Consider the following 27,099-nt stretch of genomic DNA (forward strand, 5'->3'; position numbering starts at 1 on the left):
AACGGAAAGACAATGAAAGCAAAGTACACGTAGGAGGCAGTTACGCCAAAGAAGAAGTGGAAAAGATCTTCAGTCAAGAAACAAATTTAAAGGGTAACTTATGTATTTTTCAACTTGGACCCTGTTTTCCCACACGTTTGTGTCTAAGTTACTAATGGGAACAACAATTTTTGAAACTGGTCCAGCATTGTCTGAGAGGGCTGCAGGCTGCCATGTAATCACCTGGGGCAATTGCACACCTTCAATGTATGTTCACTAAAAGTGCTTGTTTTTGCCACGGACAGACTCAGATTATTATTGTAAGTGTCAAACAACCTCATGGAAAGGATCCTTACAGAGATAGGCCTTTGTGTTGAAGAACAAGACTCTTTTTGTTTGACCCCAAACAGCCCCGACATTGGCATCACCAAACCCGCCAAACTCCATTTAAATAAACATTAATTTTAGCGTGTATAGACCCAGTATACTTTCATATCTGACTGGATGAGTTAAGGGTTTATTCAACTGAACCAGAGCTGGTGGAATAGTGACAAGATGAACCAAGATGGCATTTGTGGGTTTTATCTTGTTTTTACACCCTTTGAATGAAGGATGTTTTACAATCATAAAATTACTGTTTATTCAAATGGAGTCTGGTGGGTTTGGCGATGGCGATTTTCAGGCTCTTTCTGGTAAAACAAAAGGGCTCTCAAGGTAGGGATCCTCTCCATTATGTTGTCAGACACTGAGAATAACAATCTGAGCCTGTCAGTGGCCAAAACAAATACTTTTAGTGGACATAAATTGTTGATGCACAGTTGCCCCAAGTGGTAACATTGCAACCTCTTTGGCTGCTGACAGCTTGACCAGTTTCAAAAACTGTTTTTCCCATTAGTCACTTAGACACAAAAACCTGAGAAAATGGGGTCCAGGTTGAAAAATACAGAAGTTACCCTTTAATTTACAATTGTAGGACTGACTGGTTTGTATTTGGGAAATCAGGTGAAAGAACTGAATAATTCAGTGCATAAAAATGTAAAGTTGAGAAGTAAGAGAAACATAAAGTGGCAAACAAAGTGTCAAGTTGCCACACTTGTGTGAATAAGATGTGTGCACAGTAATTTGTTCCTGGAAAATATGAGCCACGGACTACAGCTGGTGCCGAAACAGTGTCGACTCACCAGTAAGTACTGATTTCACTGGTTTCCACACTGGGGAAAAAATTGTTATTTTGGGGTGAATGTGGTTGGATTTGAAAGGAAAGGAAGTTTCATTGTTTCCTTGCATTATGTGTGTGTGCCTATCCTAATCTGTGTCTCATGCTGAGATAGCTGAGGTTTACAGTTAGCAAACTAATGACAGAGGAAAGGTAATTACTGGTATCTGTTACCATAGCAGCAATTAGATTTAGCTTTGCCCTCACGAGGCTGTTTGAGATAATTTCTGTGTTGGGACTGCATATCCAAGAAATCCCTCTTTTACCTTTCAAATTGATTTGAAATTAAAAATTCCATCTCTGTTTTGTTTCCAGTGACTTTTTAAATTCCACTGGTCAAATCCAGGCCAGTGATGTTTTTCTTCTGTGTGCTTCTGTGAGAGTGTGGAAAAGCATTATCAGGCTTGTGGCCTAAAAACAGCTCTAAATATATTTTCTGTCTCGTGATGTGGAAAACTTGTGCTAGTGCTATTAATGGGTAAAATCTGTCTCATCACAAAGAATATGCCAACAAACTGAATATGCCACATTCATATGGGCTCAAGAGAATTAGATCCTGTGTCCTCATATGAGTAAATTAAAGTTTGGGTTTACTGTACCTTCTACTTTCTTCTGCTTAACTTAGATCTGTTGTCCTCATTTGTGGACAGTGTTTTATGCCTTCTAGTGGTAGCAAAAGTACAATACAACCAATCCATGCAAAAACAAGATGGCAGCTATCTCTGCCAAGTCTGCAGCAAACTTTATGGTTGAAATGTTTATTTAGAAAGTACTCATTTGAAGACACTGGGACTTTATTATCGTCTTGCTTGAAGATATCGAGACTTTATTATTGTCTCGTTTGAGGACATTGGGACTTTACTATTTTCTCATTCGAGGATTTTGAGATTTTAGTATCGTCTTGTTTGAGGACATTGGGACTTTATTATCATCTTGTTTGAGGACACTGGGACTTTATTATAGTCTGGTTTGAGGATATTGAGACTTTCTTATTGTCTCGTTTGAAGACATTGGGACTTTATTATAGTCTGGTTTGAGGATATTGAGACTTTCTTATTGTCTCGTTTGAGGACAGTGGGACTTTATTATAGTCTCGTTTGAGGACATTGAGACTTTCTTATTGTCTCGTTTGAGGACATTGGGACTTTATTATCGTCTCGTTTGAGGACATTGAGACTTTCTTATTGTCTCGTTTGAGGACACTGGGACTTTATTATCGTCTGGTTTGAGGACATTGAGACTTTCTTATTGTCTCGTTTGAGGACATTGGGACTTTATTATCGTCTTGTATGAAGACATTGGGACTTTTTTATTGTCTTATTTTGTGGATATTGAGACTTTCTTATTGTCTCGTTTGAGGACATTGGGACTTTCTTATTGTCTCGTTTGAGGACATTGGGACTTTCTTATTGTCTCGTGTGAGGACACTGGGACTTTATTATAGTCTTGTTTGAGGACACTGGGACTTTCTTATTGTCTCGTTTGAGGACATTGGGACTTTCTTATTGTCTCGTTTGAGGACACTGGGACTTGGGACTTTCTTATTGTCTCGTTTGAGGACACTGGGACTTTATTATAGTCTGGTTTGAGGACATTAGGACTTTCTTATTGTCTCGTTTGAGGACATTGGGACTTTCTTATTGTCTTTTTTGAGGACATTGGGACTTTATTACCATCTTATTTTGTGGATATTGAGACTTTCTTATTGTCTCGTTTGAGGACATTGGGACTTTATTATTGTCTGGTTTGAGGACATTGGGACTTTATTATAGTCTTGTTTGAGGACATTGGGACTTTCTTATAGTCTGGTTTGAGGATATTGAGACTTTCTTATTGTCTCGTTTGAGGACATTGGGACTTTTATCATAGTCTGGTTTGAGGATATTGAGACTTTTATCATAGTCTGGTTTGAGGATATTGAGACTTTCTCATTGTCTCGTTTGAGGACATTGGGACTTTATTATAGTCTGGTTTGAGGATATTGAGACTTTCTTATTGTCTGGTTTGAGGACACTGGGACTTTATTGTCGTCTAGTTTGAGGACATTGGGACTTTATTATAGTCTCATTTTTGATGATATTGAAACTGAATTATCTCATTTGAGAACATTGAGACTATTATCATCTTTATTAAGGACATTGGGACTTTATTATAGTCTGGTTTGAGGATATCGAGACTTTATTATCATCTCTTTTGAGGATATTGGGACTTTATTATCATCTCTTTTGAGGATATTGGGACTTAGTTATCATTGACAATGTTGAGTTCTTTATACTTATCAGATCCTACTGATCCCAAATAGCTGGGAGAAATTAAAAATACACACCAAACAAAGGTTCAGGTCTCAGGAGGATATACCTGAGGTAAAACTGCTGCAGCATAAAGCAACATAATAATCTGTTTTGTTGAATAGAGAATACCTGACTTCCATCTAATGAATGTTCTGTTTAAATGCCCCTCTGCCTTTGTCTCCATATTTCATAGTATATTTGACAAAAGTGTAACTGGATTCAGTTCCAAAATAGGGGACGGGTGCCCTCTAGTGGTATGTTTGGGGTACTGCACTTTACAGAGGCCCTCGGCCAACTGACATGGTATGTTAGTTATGCTCACTACACAGTATGAGTGGTGAAGCTGCACTCTACAACTCTATGTCATGTTTCCATCCTATCTTGAATCTCTCTCCTCAGATCACGACTTCCTCCTCTACATTATTCAGTCTCCATAAATAAGGGGTAGTTTAATTGCCTTATTTTCACCAGCCGATTGCATCCTATAATAAATGGATGGTTTATCTGCGTCTAATTGTGTGTACTTCTCCCCAGAAGGCTGTCCATCTGTGGCTCCATCAGCCGAGATGCCAAAACCACACACATCATTAACCATGGCTCGTGTGTGTGCGCTTCCACCTACAGCATGTTTACATTCGGTTGATTACATACACACTTATCTGACATGCCGTAAACAAACAGTAGTTTTATTCAAGATTAAACATTTAGACGACCACAGAATAGATGAACAGGCATTGGTCTAACACAAGGTTGCTTTTTCTGCTGCTGTCCCAGAGACCCACGATTAAGCAAAGCTTTAGCTCAACAAATTTACATGTATTTACGGATGTATGTGTGCATATTGATACGCACACATGTGCATATACTGTACATAAATACATAGACTGTCAGTTAGTCTCCTGCATAAAGTTTGTATCCCCATAAAATGTTTAACTTTGGGTGTCGTTTGGCTTTTGATGCATTTTTTTTTGTATGTGTGGGATAAAAAAATCTGTCAGTCACAATAAAATCATCAATTTTAAAAAGTTACTACAGGATACAAAGTTTTTTCAAGACACCACCAGTAGTCTACATATTACCTATTGTCTGAGCTGCATTTATTTATAGTTAATCACGTGAAAAATGAGAATAATATTCTACCATACCCCTCCAGAGTAGAAGGCAGTGTTTCCATTGGGTCGTCATGACCAGGAGCAGAGCAAGAAAAACCCTGGTCTAGAAAATGGCGGCAGACAGACAAGTCCAACCAACTGAACCTGACAAAGGCACCAACAATACACAGATGTAGTCATCTTTTTTTAAAAATACACACATCAAATACAATATACTGCCTTGCAAAGAGGCTATAGGAAAGAAAAAACATGAGAGTCAATATCAGAAAGGAAGTTGCAAGTTGTACAATTACAGTGGAACTGTACATATGGAAAGCATAGACTATATTTCATCTGTCCACGCCTGTTGACCTCCCCTTGGAATGTTAGAAGGGATCATTTCTCTGGTGGTAAAATGTAGGCAGGACATGAGAGAATGCATCTGGCACTGAAGGTTGCGAAAGACTCTCTTATTCAACGAGCATATGCAGGAGGCAGTTAATTCCCACAATCCCCCTCACCAGCAATTTGAGTAAGACAGAGTGAGATAGAGAGAGTTGAAAGTAGTTGGTGAATGGCGAGGGTTAAACGAGACTCGGGATTAGCACCAACTTCAGAGGTTTTTGAACTGCGTGTCTCCGAGCATAGAAGGTGGGGCTGTGTGTGTTTGTTGGTGAGGATGAAACATGGTGGTAATGGTGATGGTGTGGGTGAATGTCAGACATGGAGGGGAAGCAGAAGCATTGGTGGTGGAGCGTCACCCACCCAGATCGTCATGGCCTCTGTCTGCCAAACAAATGAGTAAACTAGGGCCAAAATGTATTTCAATAGGCTTTCAGGGCTCTGAGTTGCGAAAGTGTACATGCACGATTTATCTTGCTAACAACCTGCACTGTTTAAAGGGACAGTTCACCCCAAGACCAAAAACCTATATTTTTCCTTTTACCTGTAGTGCTATTTATCAGCGTACATTTTTTGGATGTGAGTTGCTGAGTGTTGGAGATATTCGCTGTAGAGATGTCTGCCTTCTCTCAAATATAATGGAACTAGATGGCACTTTGTCAGTGGTGCTGAAAGCGGCCCAAAAAAAAAACAACAGACCTTGTTGTGAGCAGTTTTACATAGGAACTATCTTTCTACTTTCTACCGAAGTACACCTGTCAACTGCATCCCCACAAAGAAGGAAACGTGCATCTACTACTAGCTCACAACATTACAGTTCAGCCAAGCAGGACGCATTAATGTTAACATCCTGCGCTGTCACAAGCAAGAGCCTCTCGCCGTTTAGTAGATGCACACTGTTACAGGTGCAAGGTAAACTAGCAGTAGATGCACATTTCCTTCTGCAGGGTGATTCGGTTGATATGATGTGTAGTTTGGTAGACAGAAAATAGTTCTACTAGTTCGCTTCTTCGAACTACACCCATTAGCCGTATCACCACACAGAAGGAAGTGTGCATCTACTGCTAGCTTACCTTGCGCCAGTGAGCTAGCTAATGTTACAGTCTGCTCAAGGGCGAGAGGCCCGTGCTCGTCACCTAGCACACCTGAGCTGTTACATCTCAGCTGCAGAGGTAATGTTTACATCTCAAGCTGTCACTAGCCTCTCGTCCATGAGTAGATGCACACTTCCTTCTGCGCAATGACACAGTTGGTGGGTGTAGTTGAGTAGAAAATAGTTCCTATATGAAACTGCTCACAACAATATCCAAATTATCTTGAGTAACTGGGTCATGATTTCTGGAAAGAGACATTGCCACTGAGTTTTTCAAAAGTATTTTTTGGCACTTTGAGCACTACAAGCCGAGTGCCATCTAGTTTGGTTATACTTGAGAGAAGGCAGACATCACTACGGCCGATACCTCTAACACTCAGCAACTCAAACTGAAAAAATCTAGACTGATAAATAGCACTACAGGTAAGATGAACAATATGTATTTTTGGTTTTGGGGTGAACTATCCCTTTAAAATGGTTAGACTGGTAGACTCTTACAGAATATGACCTATTTCTAATACAATACTTACTTAAAGCTTGGGCACCTGGACACAATCACATTATTTATGTTGTGTTCAGGTTCCCAAAGAGTATCATTAGTCTATTGAAATGCCCCAAATCTTTTTCTACTTCTGCAAATCTATTCAAGTACTATTGGGCCCGGGTCTACAGACAAAAGAGTCAGGGGTTAAACTGGGAGCGAGCAGGACAGAAACCAGCAGCCGACCAACACACAGTGAAATTACAGCATCATCAGACTTTTATTTGGTTCATAAAGAGACAAAAAAGCTTCTTCTTTTTCTTTTTTTTTGTTTGAGCTGAGCAAGCCCGCCTCTTTTCATTATGGTAGAACTAATCCCAATTTAACCCCTGGATTTTTACATTCATGTGAACGTGATAGCGTATAATTAAGACCTAACAAGTGACAAGACAGTCAAAACAGTTGCAAGGCTTCATGCAGTGCTACCTCATAAGATTTACATTGATTCCTACTGTTGAGAGAACAAAATCGTTGAAGCGCCTCTAATCGTCGCGCGATGGTTTCGTCGTGACTCTATTGATCGTAAAGCAAGTGTATCCGTCCTTATTTAAAAAATACAAAAAGCTGTGATCTTCATGTACGTGCGTCACATATAGTATCTATGAATAGCTAGTGCTGTTTGCGATATGGTCACTGCTCTAATCGGCCTCTTGTCTCCGTGCTGTAGGTTTCTTTTGAATGCACATCTCTAACGCTGCCACTTATAACAACTGTTACTGATAGGTGACTAAAGATATGAGCACATATGAGTCTAAGAAAGCACAGACACTTGTTAATGATTGTAACGCGAATCTGGTAGTGCTTACAAGCTTACATGCAGTTAATGGTTGGAGATGATATAGAGAACCCAAAACAATAAATACATTGTATAAAACATAATTTCATATCAATATATTAAAATACTATTTAAAATAATATCTTAGACAATATTGCAATATGAAATTGACTGATAAATAATTGGTAGGCCTACACAGAGAAATATATATATTTAAGTATCTGTGTCCTTCATAGTTTGCTGTTAAATGATTTTAAAGTTTCCAGATTTCCCCCCAGTGGGTAGCAGTACAATCCAGAGAGCTAATACATTTTTCTTTTTTTCCAACAATAATAACAATGAACTTACAGTACACAGTCCCATAATAAAGATATACATACTGAATACAATATAAATGTCAAGACAGAAAAATAGAAAAATATCAATAGAAATCAAAAGTCAAATACATATCAGAGAAAGTATACAGAGAAAAGTGTACTTATGAGTCTTTGTGGTTCTTGTTGTTGTAGCTGGAGCTTGTATTTGGCTCTCATTGTTGGTATATTGGCTGTGTGACTGTACTTCGTTTTTTTTGTTTTCTTTTTTCTCCAGTCCCGACACAAACACACACACACACACACACACACACACACACACACACACACACAAAGTTACACACATCTGCAATTACAGACACATGCAAAGGGCACACATGCCTGCACAGGTGCAGGTGTGCACGCCCACACACACACACGCCCACACACACATATGCACACACACATAGCTCACATGACCGTGCAGCACTTGCAGGTCTGTTTCTTCTCCTTCTCGTTCTCCCCTTCCTCCCCGCCTCCGTTGGCCTTTTCTTTCTCCGCCATGCTCCCGTTGGGTGGAGCCTGCTCTTCTGTGGCGGCCTCCCCTCCCGCTTTCCCCTCCCCATCCTCGATGACAACAAACTCGGCCTTCACGTTGCCATCCACCCCTTCCATTCCCAAAGCCGTGCGGCTCTCCTGCTCCTCCTCCACGGTCTTGTAGCCCATGAACACCAGGGTGACGGGGTTGTCCGCGCTGGCTTGGTCAGGACTGGGACCCAGCAGCTTGGCCTCAATCCCTGTCACCTCTCTCTTGGGGGTCTGACCGGAGCTCTGCACTACTCCGTTCTCGCCTATAGGGTGCACCAGAGGATCATTGAAGGGTTAGGGGAGAGCAGAGAGGAAAGAGGGTGGTCAGGGTAAGTCACAGAGACAAAGAAAGAAAGGAAATATTGTTTTAATTACCTCCGGCAGAGAGGAACTATTTATCAGGGCAAATGAGGGGGCCATTATTAGGCTGGCATTCTCTCTCTGACACAAGTGTCCAGACTGCGTTGCCATGGTTTCCTGTGTGATCACTGTGTGATCACATGTTGCCATGGGCACTGAACTTACCTCCATTTTCTTTGGCCACACCCTTTTTGGCTGGAGCGTCTGTCTCCAGTTCTTCTATCTCTTGCTCCAGCCTGAATTAGAAACACATGTGCAAATTAATTATTGAACAGAACCTGTAATTCATTTACACCCCAGAGACTGCAATACTGTCACATATGATATGCTTGTGCCTGTGCTTGGACATTATACACAGACTGGAGTCAGATTTTCACAATTCAGAAGTTCAAACAGCATCTCAAAGTCTGATTGAAATCGAATTTCTTGAGATTGGACCCAGTCTGGACGCTCAGATTGGATCATATCACCTGTAATACAATGCGTAGCGCTACCATGAGATCAAAAGCATCATTGGCCCTGTAATCTGACTGTGGCTGCATTTCAAAACAGATCAACCATCTCTGTCTTTAATGCTGTTGCTAAGCCCTGCTCAATGATTAAAACAGACTGAATCACATCTGTGTCAACAACTAGCTATTGATTTGAATTGCAGATATGTAAAATCAGCAAACTTGTTATTTTTGTTGTCATTTTCAGCTGTAAATGTGCCATTTAAAGACACATATTTAAACATCGGATCTATCTGACGTTTTTGCTGTGTTTATATTATGTACCATGTTGCTTTACTAGTGTCTCAAAAACAGTTCTACCGTTATCAAATAACAACATATCACTGCCAGTCGAACTAAAATTAACTTAAAACTCAAGATGATGTTTTCGTTAGTGTGTGGCCCAACAGGTGAATTATTAGAATCAGAAGTATGTAAATATAAAGAAATAAAATAAAATAAAATAAAATAGAAAATTAAAACAAAAAATAGAATGTGCATTATGCTTCATTGTTTAACACTGGTGCTTAAGATATTAAAATATCAAAAATAAAATATATATATTGTCTCTGTGCTGAGGTTGTAAGTGTGAAATTCAACTACAATAAATACATCAATAGAATAAACAAGAACAGAATATTTGGCTAGGTTAGGTTTAGGAGTTCAGCTGCAACCTAATGTTAGTTAATGTATTGTTATTAATGAGATATGAAAGCATCAAACATGCATTTCAGATGAAAGAGATGAAAAAATAGTGAAAAAGAAAACACTCAACATGTTGCTGCCATATGTTCAGTTCAGAGCCGTCACTGAGCATGCTTGCTCTTTGCAGATGTAAATCTGAAAAACCCAGACCCTTGTCCAATCTTTATTGCTACCCTGGAACCCAATTAACAACAAGACATTCCGTAGGTATACCTACGAAAAGTGATGCACCACAATTCGTAGAAGAAAGAAGTATAAAAAGCGAAAGTCTGCATAACAAAGTAGGTTGGGGTGGTGGATGGGTCAAACAAACACAGGACTCTCCCCCAGGAGACCTGTGGTTGAGACTGTGTGAGCTTTGAATTATTTTAAGGTACGTGCTCACCATATTTCTTTTCCTAAACCCAACCTACATAACTTTACGTGAAGTATGTAACTTTGTGTTAAGTACGTAACATGATGACACCACTCATGGGGCTCTAAAGCCACGTTTCCACTAAACACTTTCGGTATGGTACCTTTGGAACCAAAAGTAACCCTTCAGATATGGTACCTAGACCCTAGTGTTTCCACCAAAAACAGTACCCTTAAATGTGGGCGGGGCTGTTCAGCAACCGCTGCTATCGACCAATCAACAGACTGCAGTGATCACAGCTCCACCTTTTAGTGCCAGATCTGTGTGCTACGTACCCCAACAGAACAGTACGGAACCGTTCCATTGGTACCATCCACAACTTTTCATGGTGGAAACGGAAAAAAAGTGTACCAAACTGAACTGTACCATACTGCTCAGTGGAAACGGGGCATAGTTGGTTGGGTATTATACAAACTGATGTATGTACATTTTCCTAAGATATCATATGAACCTTTGTATGAGGATACATTGACTTCACATATTTGACCCGTTCACGTGCTAATAAAATAATTTGTACCATCTGTTTATCAAAGACATGCAGGTGTTTTTAGATGCTGACCTGAGGATAACCTGCTCCAGGAGCTTGGTCTTCACCTCGTCCTCATGCAGACGCTTCTGAGTCTCCTCCTCTGCTGGAGCTCCATCTAACAACCAGCGCTCCCTCAGTGCCTTCGACTGCAAGAGGACATAACATGTTAGGAATGAGCACAGACAAAAGGCGTTAAGTGAGGTGGAGACTGACTCAATTTATCTATGAATTCTGGTAAAAAAGGAAGAACACATTTCACTATAGTTTCCCCGTGTGGTGAATAAGTGTGTATGTCAGCTATAATGAAAAGAGCATAGGCAGACAGAACCCTTTTGATCATGCGTCTTTCATCAGGATCAGTTAATTAATTCATTAGCAGAACTTCAATCACCCCAAATTCAGCACGCTCTAACCCTTTCTAAAAGATTAGCCATATTTTGACTGAGAACGGCGAGCCCTTGAGCTAATCTACGATGAAAATCTCCCAGCGAGTGCGCCCAGCACTTCTCTGCTGACTGCTGCCACTCAGTGATTCTGTCACATACTTTAACTGCTGCCAACTTGTTGTTGCCAAGTGGACTATGGCACCCAGCCAGGGCCTCAAAGCCTCTGGCACTGAACAGAAAGAGTCCAAACTATGATATAATTCTCCTATTATTCTAAATCGAGCATGGGATTAAAAGTCTAGATAAGTCGCTGAAGGATAAAAACAAAATAGTTGTAATCTTAAATGGCATCAAACATTTCCTAGAGGCTGACAATAATTACAAGAACGTCTTTATGGGCACACTGACAGCACTGACTGAGACTAAATGGACTGATTGTAAACTGTCTTATTATTTTTTACTGTAGATGAAGATAATTCTAGGACAAGATAATTAAGTACTTCCATATCCTCTTGGGACCCAGAAGGAATAATGTTAAAACAAAATTTAGGTAATTGGGATGTCAGAAACATATCAAAGATTTTTTTTTTCTCAGAAATGTAATGTAGTCAAACTTTTCAAAAGAAAAAAGAACATTACATTACATTTACAGTAATGTCACATGGTTAAATTCATGTCTAAGAAGTGTATTATTAAAGGTACTGTGCATGCTTTTAACTGGTTATACATAGTGTGCGGCATGTGTGTGTTTACAAGTCAAAAAGGAGGTTTCTGTGAAGTGCTGTAAAGTTGAGTTGATTCAAAACACACATTAAACACACATTAAACATGGCTTAATAGCGACAATTTCAAACAAGCAAACAAATCCGCTTCACTATAACTCGCAGCATTCACAGACAAAGCATTTGTCTTTATCTGGATATATTTTCCCCACAAATACAACATGCTAACGTTATTAGCACAAGCCTATGGCATTTTATATTGTATAAATTAACCTAGCAGCTAGCGGATTTTTCCTCTTCTCATATGAAACTAGGGACAACAGCAACATTTAACAAAGGTAACGTTACAAAATTTGGCTCCATTACAACTCACAAGGTTCATCGACAAAACAACTGTCTTATACTAAACACGTTTTCCAAACAAATATATCATGCTAACGTTATTAGTACAAGCCTATGGCATTTTACATTGTATAAATTAGCCTAGCAGCTAGCGGACTTTTCCTTTACTCATATAAAGCCAGGGACAACAGCAACGTTTAACAAAGGTAAGGTTATAAAATTCGGCTCCATTACAACTCACAAGTTTCACTTTCAAAACAACTGTCTTTTACTGAACACGTTTTCCAAACAAATACAACCTGCTAACGTTATTAGTACAAGGCTATGGCATTTTACATTGTAATTAGCCTAGCAACAAGCAGAGATTTCCTCTGCTCATATGAAGCCAGGATAAATCACACACATGACAAAAAATTATATATTCTTTTTAAATTAAAGTAAATAAAAACTTTGTTTCCACTGAGGGAAATGGTTTCAGCTTACAAAAATAGACTGGTCTGCCTCACCGCAACATGTGGTTACATTTCTGGGGAGGTGCACGTCAGGCTATGGCGTAGGTACAGGTAGATACAGCATTGATTCAACACAGAAGTATAAATTCCGCCTCACATTCACACCTACGGCCAATTTAGAGTCACCAATTAACCTAACATGCATGTCTTTGGACTGTGGGAGGAAGCCGGAGTAGACGTTGAGAAAACCCACGCTGACTTATTTGCTGTGAGGCGACAGTGCTAACCACTGTACCACCGTGCCACCCCTTTATAAATATAACTTAATTTTCTTAGTGCCATAAGCAGCAATTCCCCCTTGTGAAAAGACAAAAGATAAGTTCTGCTAGTGACACCCTCACGTGTGTTACATCACTTGAAAGCCCAGGATGTCCTTTTTAACAGGAAACCAGGACTCAAATTGACTGCATGTGTGATGTTGGAAATGACGGCTTCAGTGTCATGTGACATGTGGGAGTGACATGCATATATTTTGCTCTGAGGTGGATTTTCCATTCTATTATTCTCCTACCTTCCACTTCTTTATCTCTTTTTTCATTCTATGTTTATTTCTTTTATCAATTTCCAAACAGCCCTGTGTCCTTATCTGGACTCCCCATCTACATTCCCTCCTGCAGATAAGCTAATATCAGAGCAAATACTTGGCATGCTCTGAGGTAAATATAACAGTGTGTCTCACTCGCAGCTGTTAGACGGTGCAGTGAAATTCAACCCTGCTTGGCCATATGGAAAAGTGCTAGAAAAAGTGCTTGTTTTCACGAGTTGGACTGAAAATCTGGACCTGTGCTTGATGTGAATTCCTCTCCAGTGATGCAACAGGAATTTCTACAGCAAAACTCCCCCCATTTTTTTTTTCTTTCGGACTCGACCCCTGCCCCCTTCCTCTCTCTTTCATGCATCTGTATCCATCATGGAGTTCATGAACTCGGTTTGTGTACGATATATTGAATACGGTCGTAAACGTCAGAGTGTGTTTCCTTTAATTCCAATCTGTGTTTATCTCTTTAAGTCGCTCTCCTCCAGCTCTTACTTTCCCCATCGAGTCATTCAGCTCCAGACACCCAGCTCAAAGGAGCTTTACAGCACACACTCACTCTCACGGTGTAATTCAACACTCCTCATACCCCGGCCCTGCATGGTCTCCTGGGTACTGAATCCAACCCTGCTTCCCTCTTTCTTTCTCTCTCTCTCTACTCCTCTCGCCACACCCTACTACCCAAACGCCTGACATCACTTAATGTACTCACTCATGCACAGGCAAACGCACACACACACTCACACACAACAGTCTGCACGAATAGTCGTAAAGCTGGGGCGCTAAAGTTACGTCCCTCTCCATTGTTCTTTGGAGTAAAAGCTGCTAACGTAGCAGACAAAGGGCGGAACTGTGATACACATACACACACACATACACACACACACCCCTAAATGTACTGAGCAGCTGTAGTGAACTGAGCTTTTTTTTAATTCATTGTGGATCTTTCCTTCGACAAAGTGAAATCCTAAAACTTCTTATTCTTTGAAAACACAGTCTCGTATTCAGTGCCTCCATCATAAAGTTTATCCAGACTGTTATTCTTATTATTCTATCAACTATTGTCTGAGTTTAAAACGTAGCTTTAAGTTTAAAAATAGTCCAACAAATTTTGGGAAAAGGCTTTCTTGCCATGAGCTAGATGAGCAGACTGATGCCACTCTTGCGTCTATATAGCAGAAGACGACGACGACGAAGAATCATGCATTACATGGAGAGATGTCAGAGCAGGGGTGCCGCCCATGGAGGAGGTTTGATACCTCGCTCAGGGGCACCTTGGCAGTGCCAGGAGGCAAGCTGGCACCTCTCCAGCTACCAGTCCACACTCCGTATTGGTCCAGATGGGGACTTGACCTGCCAGTTCCTAACCCAGGTCCCTATGGACTGAACAACTGCCGCCCCAACAGGGGTGTCCAAACTTCTTTGAATGGGGGCCAGATTAGATAATGTTAACAATACCTGCGGGCCAGCTGCTTCTCACATCATGTGGGTTATTTAAAAAAAAAAAAATCATTTCCAAATGAGACAAACACAATTGCTTCATTTTCCAGAGAAGAGGTGTTGTCTTCCAGAGAAACTGCTGTGGCCGTTATCTACTATCTAGCAGACGCCCTGAGTCAGACTCTGACTCACAGAAACACTCTGAATGTCATATAGTGCTGCTTTTGTATCTGCACTGGTATCTCATCATATATTTATCTTCAGTTGCATTCATATTATTCAGAGCAAAGTATTTACTACTTCTGCACTGCTCTTACACTTCTATTTTTGTGCTATGTTTGTGCTTTTAATAACTTTGTAGACGAATGTCAATGGTAAGTACTACTGGTCATCCATAACATTACTTTTTGCTTCCCTATGAAGTGGATCACTGTGACGTCACCCTAAACCCTCTGATTAGACAACTGGCAACTGTTTTGCATTGGGGAGATATGTGAAATTGGCAAACTGTTGTATTGTCATTCTTTAGCCGTAACTGTTGTGTTTAAAGATATGTAAGTAAACATGGTGGTCTGAGCTGTTTGATGTTTCTGCAGGGCTTATTTTATGTACTGCGTTGCATTGCTGGTGTCTTTGATAAACCAAACCTACCAGCACGGAAGCTGCAATATACTGCTGTGGACAACATTTGCTGGCCCTGTCCATGACTGCTTGGATTGGTGTTTGTTGGGTTAAAGGAAATGGCCACTTTAGAATGAAAATACAAACAGTACTTACTCACTCTCATGCCAACAAGAAGTCCAGTGTAGTTTTTTTTAATCCACAAAACTCGTTCGGGGTATTGAGATAACAGCTAGCCGGAATAACAGCTACACTTGAAGTGCATGGAACCCACATTTTGAAAATGTAATAAAACGTGCAAAATTGACTTGAAAAGACGCAATTTACTCAACGTTTATAGCATCATTTCTCACTGTCAGTTAGCCTGTAGGCATGCTGTGTTTACATGGCAACTCACACGAGACTAGCTGATTGCTAGTGGTGGTGCTAGTTCTTGAGTCTCGCCTGTCTTTTCAAGTCAATTTTGCATGCCGCAGCTTCAGGGCACTTGGATTACGACGGACGAGCCGTTCTGATGTTTTTGAAATGCATTAGCGGAGTTTTATTACATTTTCAAAATGTGGGTTCCGTGCACTTAAAGTCTAGCTGTTATTCTGACTAGCTGTTATCCTCCGATACCCCGAACGAGTTTTGTGGATTAAAAAACTACACTGGACTTCTTGTCGGCATGAGGGTGAGTAAGTACTGTCTGTATTTTCATTCTAAAGTGGCCATTTCCTTTAAATGCTTCACAGAAAATGTCAGTACTACCGAGACACACATGGAGGTACATGTAAGTGTCTTTCTGTAAGCAAGATTTACATGACCCTGCAGGTTTACGTGGGATGCATGTGGGTTTTACGAGGGTTTAACGAGGGTTTAACATTGATCACATTATGAGACGCTGGGTTTTTGATGGGTGTCACATGTAAGACCATGGGTTTCACATAGGAATTGGGAAACTACATATTTTCATATGCAAAGCACATTTTTCAAATGTGAAATTTAACATGTTTTTGTTTTGCATGGGGTCACTACTTTACCTTATCTTTCCCAATGAAAAGGGCTGTATGACAGCAAGGTAAAGTGGTGAAAATATTTTCAATATAGCAAACACTTCAACTGATACTGATTTTTTAGGTGGTGCTTTTTTTAGGTGCTCACCATTTCATTTTATGTATGATAAAGGGATTTTATTCCCAGAAATTATTGTAAACAATGTAATTAAGTCTATAAACTATATGTTTGACATTCAGAGTTTTTAATTAAAGAGACTGCCAGCTGCAGCATGTATAATCATATCTGCCATGGCTGGCTAATTAAAAACAGAACTCTTATGAATGCTTTCTGTGTTAACAACACTGTATTACCTCATCCCACCATTTTGTCTGCGCTGTGAGGGTGTGACTGTGTGTGTGTAGCATCCTGTATTAGTGTGTTTAAATGGTGTGGCAGGTACACGCTTATAAAAATGTGGTAAGTAAACGGAGACATTTATTGGGTTTTCCACATGAAAGCCGCCTCTGGAAAAGCAATACTTGCTGCGGTTTGCACAAAGAGCCTTCTAATGCTCCTGTACAGCGTGATTACACTTCCCCTCCGTGTGTGTGTGTGTGTGCGTGTGAGACGAAAGCGGGGTGCGGTGGGTGTAAGAGCCCTTTCCTGTTGCTGGGAGTGGGACAAAAATCTGTTTCCTCTGCCAAAGCCCTCCGCATTGTCCGAGGCTTCTGTGTCCTTTCATGAAGCAACACACACAAAGGCCGACACACACGTACAGATACACACATACAAAGGTTTGCTCTGAAAATAGAAAAAGTGGGAGCACGCAAGGGCAGTAGCACAGGTCACACACACACGTCTGCGCCGGCTCATACACACCGCAACCTTTGCTCGTATCTGTGACCTGTCGAATTGTCTCGGGCTGAAGTAGCTTTGATAGTGCTGACACATTCGCTGACAAAAGCCTTGGCTCTGATATAATGAGTGTGTGTCCACATGCATGCAGATTTGAGTGTCTTTTTTAGGGAGTGTGTGTGCGTGTGTGTGTGTATAAACAGCATGTGGAGGAGCCGCCGGTGTTATCGGTCGTCCATTCTGAACATTCCGTGACAGCAGCGGTTAGGGAGTATCTCACTATGTGGGACTGATAGATTTAAAAGGAATTGCTGAGATTAATTGTGTTATTGTGGCAGACCTGACCGGGAGTATTTCTGGTAAGAGTAAGGGAAAGGCTTGTAGGGGTTCAGGTTACACTGGGAAAGAATTTTATTCATAAATATACTTTAATCTTATCAGTGCGAGGGCTCCAGTACATTTCAAACAAAGTTAGATTGGACTGTTCTCAGAAAGTGTCGATTACAGTGCGAGGTGCATGAACACCAGTTCACTCATTTCACATTCAGGTCTGTCTGTCCGTGAAAGATAGAGCTGTTGAGATTGACTATTAAATTAATCGCCAACTAATTTGATAATCAATGAACCTGTTTTTTGTTTTTTTGTTTTTTACAATTGTCTTATGTTTTAAGCCCAGTTCAGACCAAAGATTCGCAACCAGACAAAACCCTTTGAGAACGCTGCAGAGAAAAGTTGAAGCAGTGTGAACTGGCCGTCTGAGCTCGACTCAAGCCAGCTTATGATGTCACCTGCAACTCAGCAAGTCAAATCACCACCAGCTGGTCTTAGAATGTAAAGCACGTCACCTGTTTCTACAGCCAATCAGCTTGTAATGAAGTCTGCTGGTCAAGTCAAAATGATCGCAGATGGTGTATTGTCTTGCTGTGGTGGGTGCTCCATCCCCACCAAGCCCTCTGTTTCCGTCCTCACAGTGTGCCGGTGTCGGATGGTGGGTCACTGCTGCTGCTCGCTGTATGTGCTTTTGCCCCCTCACACACACACACACACACACACACACATTCTCACTGACTGATTAATTGCTGCTTACTTACATTATTGTGGCGTATTTATTATGAATACAGTCCATATGATGCCCGTTTTGTTTCTACTACAAATGCAGCTGTAGCCAGTATCTCACTATCACTATCCTCACTCATATTTTAAGAAGCTACAAATTATATTCAGCCAGAAAATAAGCCTGAAAAGCTGGAAATCCGAATATAAGTACAGAGAGTTGTTGCATAGAGATGATATACCATCTCATCTAGTTGCATTGGTGTGAACCGGCAGGTTTTTAGAACGCTGCAGAACGACGCATTGCAAGTAGATGCTTGTTTCAACTAGTCTTGTTGCGAATCTTTGGTCTGGACTGGACTTTATAGACCAAACATCTAATCAATTAAAAGAGAAAATAACTGACAGATTGATCAACCATGAAAATAATCGTGAGTTGTAGCTCTAATGCAAGATTGTGGAATTTGCAAGTAAAGGTTGGGGTGATGTCTCTGGTATTGTAGGAATGGTACAGTAAGTTTGTCCCCTCAAAAAAGGATGGACAGATTCTCAAAGCAACAGATGGGGATTGTGGATGAGATACCTTGAGTGGGGTTATACTAAAACACAACTGGTTCCTACTAGAGCTGCAAAGTATACTTTTTAAAAAAATTTGCATCAATTTGCACAACAAACACATCAACAACTCGATTAGCTGAAGACAGTATCAGTATTAAAACTGCCTTTTGTGTTCAGATCAATGTTCAGTTTGTTAAGTCAAAGAATGTTGGAAATATTTTTCATTTCTTAAAATTCATCAAGCAGTTTGTTTTATTCTTTAAGTGCACTGAAAGCAGCAGAAAGACAGAACTGAGAACACTTTAATATCTGTTTATTTATCTCAAGTAATATAGATATCGGGATACTCAACAATGGGAAATGGACTGCACTTGTATAATGCCTTTCTAGTCTTCTGACCACTCAAAGTGCTTTTACACTACGTCACATTCACCCATTCACACACATATTCACACACTGGTGGCTGAGGCTACCATACAAGGTGCCACCTGCTATTCACTAACCATTCACACACACTCACACACACACACTGATGGAGCAGCTATCAGGAGAAATTCGGGGTTCATTATCTTGCCGCTGATCTTCTGATTAGTGGACAACCTGCTCTACCTTCTGAGCCACAGCCACCCTAACAATCTTATCACATACTGCATTCTTTCCTCATATCGTGCCACCCTAGTTCGTACAATGTGTAGACAGGACCACGTTGTAAATCAAACACTTTTATAGTCACACTCGAAGGCGGCGGGTTGAAAAGCATGCCTTCATAAATGGGGGAGATATAACATTGTTTAAATATGGTAAAAACTGTGTGCATTTTTGGACAGATTGCTACTTTCCTGCTGCCTTTTATTGTCCATTACTGATTCACTGTGTGTTTAAGTACAACCATGATGAATAAATCTAATTACCAGATGCATTATTGTAATTTCTTTGGGCGTTGTGTGGAATTCTGTCCTGGATCTTCCTGTCTGAGGTGGAAATAACAGGGAAACTGGAAACATGTATTCCAAGCTCACTGCTAAAGATGTAGTATTAACAAAATGAAGCTTGTCCAAATCATCGCAGTATACTTCCCTGTGCAAAAGATTTGGACAAGCTCTGATTGTGTCCTGTGCACACTGTGGCGATCAAAGCTCTATATGGTGCTATGTTTTGGTCTCATGTCCAAAATATTGCCTGTGAGAACATACCAGTATTTGATCCAGTTTGTTGTAAACTGCCTGCTTAAATTACAAAGTGAGGCTGAACTAAAAAAGAACAATCCAAGTGTACTGTAACTAGCGCCATCAAAACCTTCTACATATGGCAAACTCCACCTGTTTGCAGACGATGTTCTACATTATTTGTGTGTGTACCTTGAGATGCTGGAGTTGCCGTCGGTCATCATCCAGCTGCCTCCTCTTGTTTTCAATCTCTGTCTGCTTCTTCCTTTTCTCCTGTTATAACACACACACCATAATTACTCTGCAAGTGCACAACAACACTAAGAACATTATGAAACAGATGTTTTAAAGAACACCACACTGTGTTCTTAACGGGGCAGGGCACCAGATTTATGATCCATTAGTACTGAAACTCAGGTAACTTATCGACAGATATTAAAACATTTTGGATGGTACCCAGCTCTTGTCTTTAATGGTAGTGCTGCTGATTTAAAGGTAAGTTTTGATGACTAAGTACATTATGTTTAAGTCCATATAATTGCTTAATGTGTCTGAAAAACAATTAGAGAGAAAGAGATGGAAGTTGGTATACAGTTAACTTCATGTACTTAATATTTATGGCCACATACTCACTTAATACACTTAGTCACTTACAGAACAATGTTTGAACTGTTGATGTTTGACATTGAAGTTGGGGTTGCAACCATATTACATCATACCATTCTACATTAGGTGCCTTCTATGGAGGACATTTGTGTTGACAGATATTTCAAAGGTTTCAGTATGTTCGTATTAAACCATTATACATCCTTCAAAAGAGAGCAATCAGGACAGTACACAATGTGGGGTACAGGGAACACGCAAACACACTGTTTTTAAAGCCACATGCATTGAAACTTTTAGATCTGGTCAAAATTAAAACTGCAAAAATCATGGGCAACATTCAAAAAATGTTTTGTGAACGGGAGAGGGGTTATAATTTAAGAAGAGGATTTAACTGTAAAAAACAATGTGTGTGTACAACTAAGAAGAGTCTGTGTATTTCATGGTTTGGGGTGAACTTGTGGACTGGAAGTCAATGGAAGACCAATGAAATTATACAAAAAAAAAGATATTTTTGACAGATATATAGATGAGGAAAGGTTGTGTTAGGGGAGTGCATATTTATTTTGTAACACTGGGTGGTACTTGGACTGTAAATAAACTGGGTTTAATACTAATTTATCTAATTGGCTAGTGAATAGACTGGGGATAGTTTTATATTAGTTGCAATTAAATTTGGGAATTAGTTGAAATAATATATGTTCCTAGTCTTTTCTTACATTTTGTCTTTTAACTCATATAAGTTTTACTTCTATCTACTCTTTTTTTGGACACTTATCTTCGTCTCTTTTGTCTTTTACGATGTATTTTCTTATTTTTGTTCAAAATAAAGTAATTCATTCATCACTTATTTTCATCTTTTATTTAATTATTTCCTCCATTCATTTATATACATTTAATTTAATTTAATTTAATTTAAGATAATTCAATTTCATTTTATTTTATTTTATTTTCCCCCCTCCCATTTCACCATTTATTTATTCTTTAATTCACACTTTTGGGGTGGGGGGTGGGGTGGATTATATGTGTGTTAAACATTTGGTGGTTGTACCGAAATTTTGTTCTTTTTCTTTTGTGTGTCTGTTGATGTATATGTACACATACTGGATGTGTGCATGTGTATGTCTTGTTTATTGTTGTTAAATCAAGAAAGATACTGTTGGGAAAAAATTAGTTTAAGTAACCATTCTGCCATAAAAGTTTAGTGAAAATTTATATCCCAGTATACATAATTATACAGGATGAAAGACCAACAGAGAGACACGGGGAAGAGAGGCACTGAGAGACAGACAGAAAATGTAGCCGCTGCATTAGCTTTCAATGCCCTCTAATGGGTGAAGGAGATGGGATCTAAAAGGTTGAGTCATTAAGAGCGGGCAGTCAGATCCTGACAAGCAGCAATGATTTGTTGTTTCTCCAGCCATCAGTGTGCCCTGATGTGCACTATGTATGTGTGTGTGTACAAATACTTACAGCGATGGCCTGGAGTCTCTCCTCTTGTGACACCTCAGCCATCCTGAGAGAAAGAAAGAGACAGAGAGAGTTGTTATGATCACACATGACCACCTACATCAGACATGTCACACACTGATAAACAACTTTCCTTGCGTTCGCTCACCAGTCATTTACCTTCCAAAGACTTCCCGGTGACTGAGGTTAAATATCTGTCTGCCTGCCTTAAATCAGTGTCCCTTTCCTGTCAGGGAGAGTCAGCGAAGGCATGCTAATGCGCTAGCAGGGCGCTGCTGGAGATTCCTGCTCTAATAGGTTCCAGACCAGAGCTCTGGGATGGAGGATGGACAGAAGCAGAGCTGAGGCAAGAGTAGAGGGACTGAGACTGTTGCTCAACTGGGACGGGACACAAATATCACAGTATTGAGATCCCTCAAAAATCATGTATCTTATATCAAATTTTATATATTTTTTTCCTCTGCAGTTAATGTCTGAGATTCTCTCTTCCAAGTAGAAAATTGTTCATGACCTCTGACATTAGTTGTAATAAGAGATGCATTCATAACAGGGACTGGCATACCATCTTAAATGGCATTCCTATATAAGAGGACCCAATTTTCACTTTGCAAGAATGTGTTTACAGAGGTGTTAGTTTCATTTCAACCTTGAAGAGTGGCATTTACTGAGGAATGCTCAAAGCCATGGTTGCCCTTAACAAGAGCTGTGTGTCATTAATGGTTGGGTTAGGGTATACTATGAGTGTAATTCACTTAGAGCTGTGATGATGAGTCAATTACTTGGTATGTCGATTAAAAGAAAATAAATTACCAACTATATTGATAATTGAATAATTGTTTCAGTCATGTTTCAAGCAAATATATCAAGAATTTGTTGGTTTTAGCTTCTTAAATGTGAGAACTTGCTGCTTTTGTTTGTCAGTGATGATAGTTAATGATGTATGATGTAGTAAATGTATAATGGCTGTTGTGTTCTGGACTGTTGGTTGGACAAAAGAAGCAATTTGAAGACGTCACTTTTAGCTCTAAGAAATTGTGATAAGGATTTTTCACAATTTTTTGACATTTATTGGTTAAAACAATTAAACGATTAAACATGAAAATAATCTGCAGATTAATTAATAATGAAAACAGTCGTTAGTTGCAGCCCTAAATACACACAGTCACCTTTTCTTACTGTACATGAGATTCATTGCACGGCAAAACATGGAAGTGTTTTACTGTTTAAAACCAAATTTGATAAAAATTCTTGTGTTAAAATTAAAATTAAGATTAGATCTGAAACAGTCACTTGATTAATTAATAAATTGATCAACAGTAAATTAGCATTGGCTTTTTTGTTTATTGACAAATGTCATATTTCCACTTGCAACGTTGTTCTAGTTTTGGAATCTTGGTCAGAATAAAGAAGACATTTGAAGACATCAATTCCATCATCAAAGTATGATGAACATTTTTCACAGTTTTCTGACATTTTTTATCCCTCTCAAATTTTATTTGAACAATATCAGCTTTTTCTCCCCCTGTCAGTGCAGGTTTTTTCTGGGTACTCCAGCTTCCTCCCACAGTCCAAAGACATGCAGTTTAACTGGTGAGTCTAAATTGTCCGTAGGTGTGAATGTGAGTGTGAATGGTTGTCTGTCTCTTTGTCAGCCCTGTGATAGTCTGATGACCTGTCCAGGGTGTACCCCGCCTCTCGCCTAATGTCAGCTGGGATAGGCTCCAGCACCCCTGCGGCCCCCAACAGGATAAGCGGTTATGGAAAATGAATGAATCTACTTTTCATAGAGATAAATTCCAGATTTTGTTCTGATAATAAAGTGAAATCAAAACCAAATCAGGTGATAAATCCATTACTTGAGAAATGCAAAATAACTGCTGATGACTACAGTTGCAGTCCTAGTTACAATATCACATATTCATATTTAAGACAATTGAATAATGTACGGTCTAATATCTCAATCTGAATTTATGAATGAGGACATTCATTACCTTTGACACCACATTATGCTGTCAGGCATGGTTGAGATTGTCTTGGCCACTTGATAAAGTTAATTGAGGGGGACAAATCATTCATATAAAATGATAAGGGATGACACGTGTCACCTCTGCAGGGATAGAATTATTTTGCTATAATATAATAGAAGGGCTGCAACTAATGGTTGTTTTCATTATCAAGTAATCTGCAGATTATTTTCTTGATTTATGGATTAATAGTTTGGTCTAAATAAGGTAAAAAATAGTGAAAAAAGTCTAGGGTGATGTCTTTATGTCTTTTTTGTCAGTCCTAATGCCAAAAAGACTCATTTAAATATGATTTTAATCAGGGAAATGTAGGAAATCTCCATATTTGAGAGGCTGAAAAGGTTTTTTTTTTTTTTTTACACTTTTTGAATTAAAGAAATTACTTGGATGATTAATTGATTATCAAAAAAGTGAAGCAATTATTTTTCTGTAGATTGACTCATCGATTAATCGACTAATCGTTGCAGCTCTACTTCAGCAAGAACCTCTGGAAACTGAAATGTAGCTGCTTTCAACAGATTGGAGGTGGAGGAGCAGCAGTGTGCCTTTTCCAGCCTGAACTGTAACTGCATCACAACACATATGAAATTCTGATTTTTCCGCTCCGGTCCAAACCAAACTCTTACAAAAGAGCGATGACACAACGACTCTACATAACTCCCCGCCCACCCCTCTCCAGTGCCAGTAAAATGTGTTAAAACTGTTTGATCGTGTCACTCCTCCTGATGAGTGGCCAGGACACCCACTGATACTGTGAATCTGCTTGCATCATTTCTCAGCTGAATACTGACAAAGGTTGGATTGTGAGCACATCAATAGAGCAAATCCCTCCTATGCTGCCCTTGCTGCAGGGCTGGCCTGGTTGCTACACTATTTATTTCCCACACAAAGGTATGCAAATGCAACAGCACAGTGGCTCCTCTCAAAACATAAAGAAGCATACATTTCCTGTCATGCTCCGGAGTCTGCTGTCCAATCACAGCAGCCGTAGGCCTCGCATAAAACCTCAGGGGTGTGTTTTTGGAAGGACACTCTGTAACATGCAGGACTCAGGCACCCACTTCTGGCACAGCAACAATCAAACAGCACACTGCTCTCCACCACATCACCATCACATGGAGACCCTTTGGAGAAGAAGTGAAACCACAATCATCTGATCAACCCCACATATAAACACACGCACAAACATTGCACTGTCTAGACGCATTCTTTTAAAATGTTGCTTTTCCCACTGAGCCAGCACAAACAGGAAAACATCTGGAGATGCACCGAGCAAAATCAGGCTCAATAAGGGAAGTCAGTCATTAGTCAATAATGAAATACAGCTCTGAATTCAGTAGTACATAATGTCAAGAACTTTATTCAGGTGTTGTTTATTTTATAACATGTTTTCGCCCTTAATCTCCGTCCCCTTCCCGGCCCTCAGGTCACAGCAGAAGCAGGGCAGCGAGCTGACTGAGCATCGTGGGGACTCATCTGGATCAGTTCACCAGTGGTATAAAGGAGGTATAGAGGAGCCTGGAACGGCTGTCCATCCTGACCTGAGAAAGGTCACCGTGAGCATCAGCTTAGAGCCAGAACACACCCACAGCGTGGCTACGACAGGCAGAAGCTGCATGGAGACTGGAGGTGCAGGCAAAACAAGTGACAGGTTTTTCTATTAATGTTAAACACCCCTGTTAGATACATCAGCGGTGAAAAATGCAGGACACTTTTATCCCCTGGATAAACCATCTTGTGAACCATCTGTAAATCCCAATTCACTACTCAAAAGTTTATTGGCAACAGCCTGCACACAAAACGACTCAGTATAATAACCATGCAGCTGCAAAGTGGCGCTGCCCATGTTCTGGAGAGGCGACCACGTGGGCAAGATATGTAAGCAAACTACAATGTGACACGAGAGATGGAGACAACTGAAGTCTGGTCTGAGTCAGTGGTGGTTTTATAATGTAAAATGACAGAAGCAACTGTACACAAAACTACAGTTAAACGATTCCACAACCGGAAACCATGGATTACCAGAAGCATCCAGGAGGCCTCAAACTCACACTGCAGCCATTGTAAAAACATGGACAGCTATAAAGCAGCAGCCTACGCTATATGAAGAGGCAAAAAAGGACAAGTTGAAGGAGCTGACAGGATTGTGTGATTCTTGACCTATGGCTAAGCCCCGCCCTCAGATGCAATGAGCCAATCACAGTGCGTATAGCCATTCCCATACACTCAGACATTCTCTGCCTGGACGTCCATTGAAATGCATTACAGAAAGTCAGTTTTGTTCAGTTTTATGAGCTTTTTCTGATATTTGAAGTTTAAAAATCGGTGTGCATGGGGTACGTGCAACTCCGACACAAGGTATCCTGAGAGGCTGGGTGACGAGGTGTATTTTTTACACTTTAAACCACATCTCAACCGAGAAAAGTGTCTCCTTTGGATAAAGTTGTGTGGTAACGTTAGACCACAACATCAACTCAACGTGAATAAGATTAACAATGATGTCTACATCTGTTCTAAGGTAAGTCAACATTGTGTTTGAGGCAACATATTGTCACTTTGCTGGAAAGAAATATAAAGTTATCTTTAACATCTCTAGCTAACGTTAGCTAAAGTTAGCCTAACGTTAGCTCCTAGCTGCGTTGTTCATCATGTCACCTTGTTTGCTGGGAGTTCATTAGCCTATTTTGTTCTAGTTTTGTACTTTGGTGATCGTACATCATTGTTAGCTGTTGTCCAAAGGGCTCTAGTTAAGCTAACGTTAACTTCTGGAGCTTAGCTTCATTAACTTATCTGTAATGGCAGAGATAACAAAGGTTGGCAAACGTTATGCTGAATGATTCAGTGTAAATACTGTAGCACCAAACTAACGGAGAGACACTCTTGGCAAAGATGGTAAAAAGGCCGTTATCCTTTTCTCATATTCTGAGCCAAAAACCTTAAATTCAGTGGAACAATGCTGGTCCTCTATCTTGTTGTCTTTGATGGCGACGGCAACGAGATGCGGTTTATCACGCTTACACTGGGACCTGTAAATTTTGGCTTTTAATTTAAGCTTTTCATCGACC

The 27,099-nt window shown here is 40.0% G+C and overlaps 1 protein-coding gene across 2 annotated transcripts in view; it reads right to left on the bottom strand.

Moving 5' to 3' along the window:
* Nucleotides 1–7,984: 7,984 nt before the first annotated feature.
* Nucleotides 7,985–27,099, bottom strand: part of palm1b (paralemmin 1b) — a 39,321-nt gene continuing 20,206 nt past the window's right edge. The window contains exons 1-6 of one of the 2 annotated variants that reach the window (XM_050061092.1): nucleotides 24,978–25,158; nucleotides 22,014–22,056; nucleotides 20,130–20,210; nucleotides 10,800–10,915; nucleotides 8,795–8,865; nucleotides 7,985–8,532 (exon numbers count right to left, since the gene is read on the bottom strand). In XM_050061092.1, the coding sequence (XP_049917049.1) occupies nucleotides 8,153–8,532; nucleotides 8,795–8,865; nucleotides 10,800–10,915; nucleotides 20,130–20,210; nucleotides 22,014–22,056; nucleotides 24,978–24,979 (693 nt within the window). In that variant the 5' untranslated portion in view covers nucleotides 24,980–25,158 and the 3' untranslated portion in view covers nucleotides 7,985–8,152. Of the gene's footprint in view, nucleotides 8,533–8,794; nucleotides 8,866–10,799; nucleotides 10,916–20,129; nucleotides 20,211–22,013; nucleotides 22,057–24,977; nucleotides 25,159–27,099 lie in introns of those variants that run through there. The other variant, XM_050061093.1, reaches the window with a different exon arrangement.

Source organism: Epinephelus moara, chromosome 14, assembly GCF_006386435.1.
Source record: "Epinephelus moara isolate mb chromosome 14, YSFRI_EMoa_1.0, whole genome shotgun sequence".
Taxonomy (NCBI): domain Eukaryota; kingdom Metazoa; phylum Chordata; class Actinopteri; order Perciformes; family Serranidae; genus Epinephelus; species Epinephelus moara.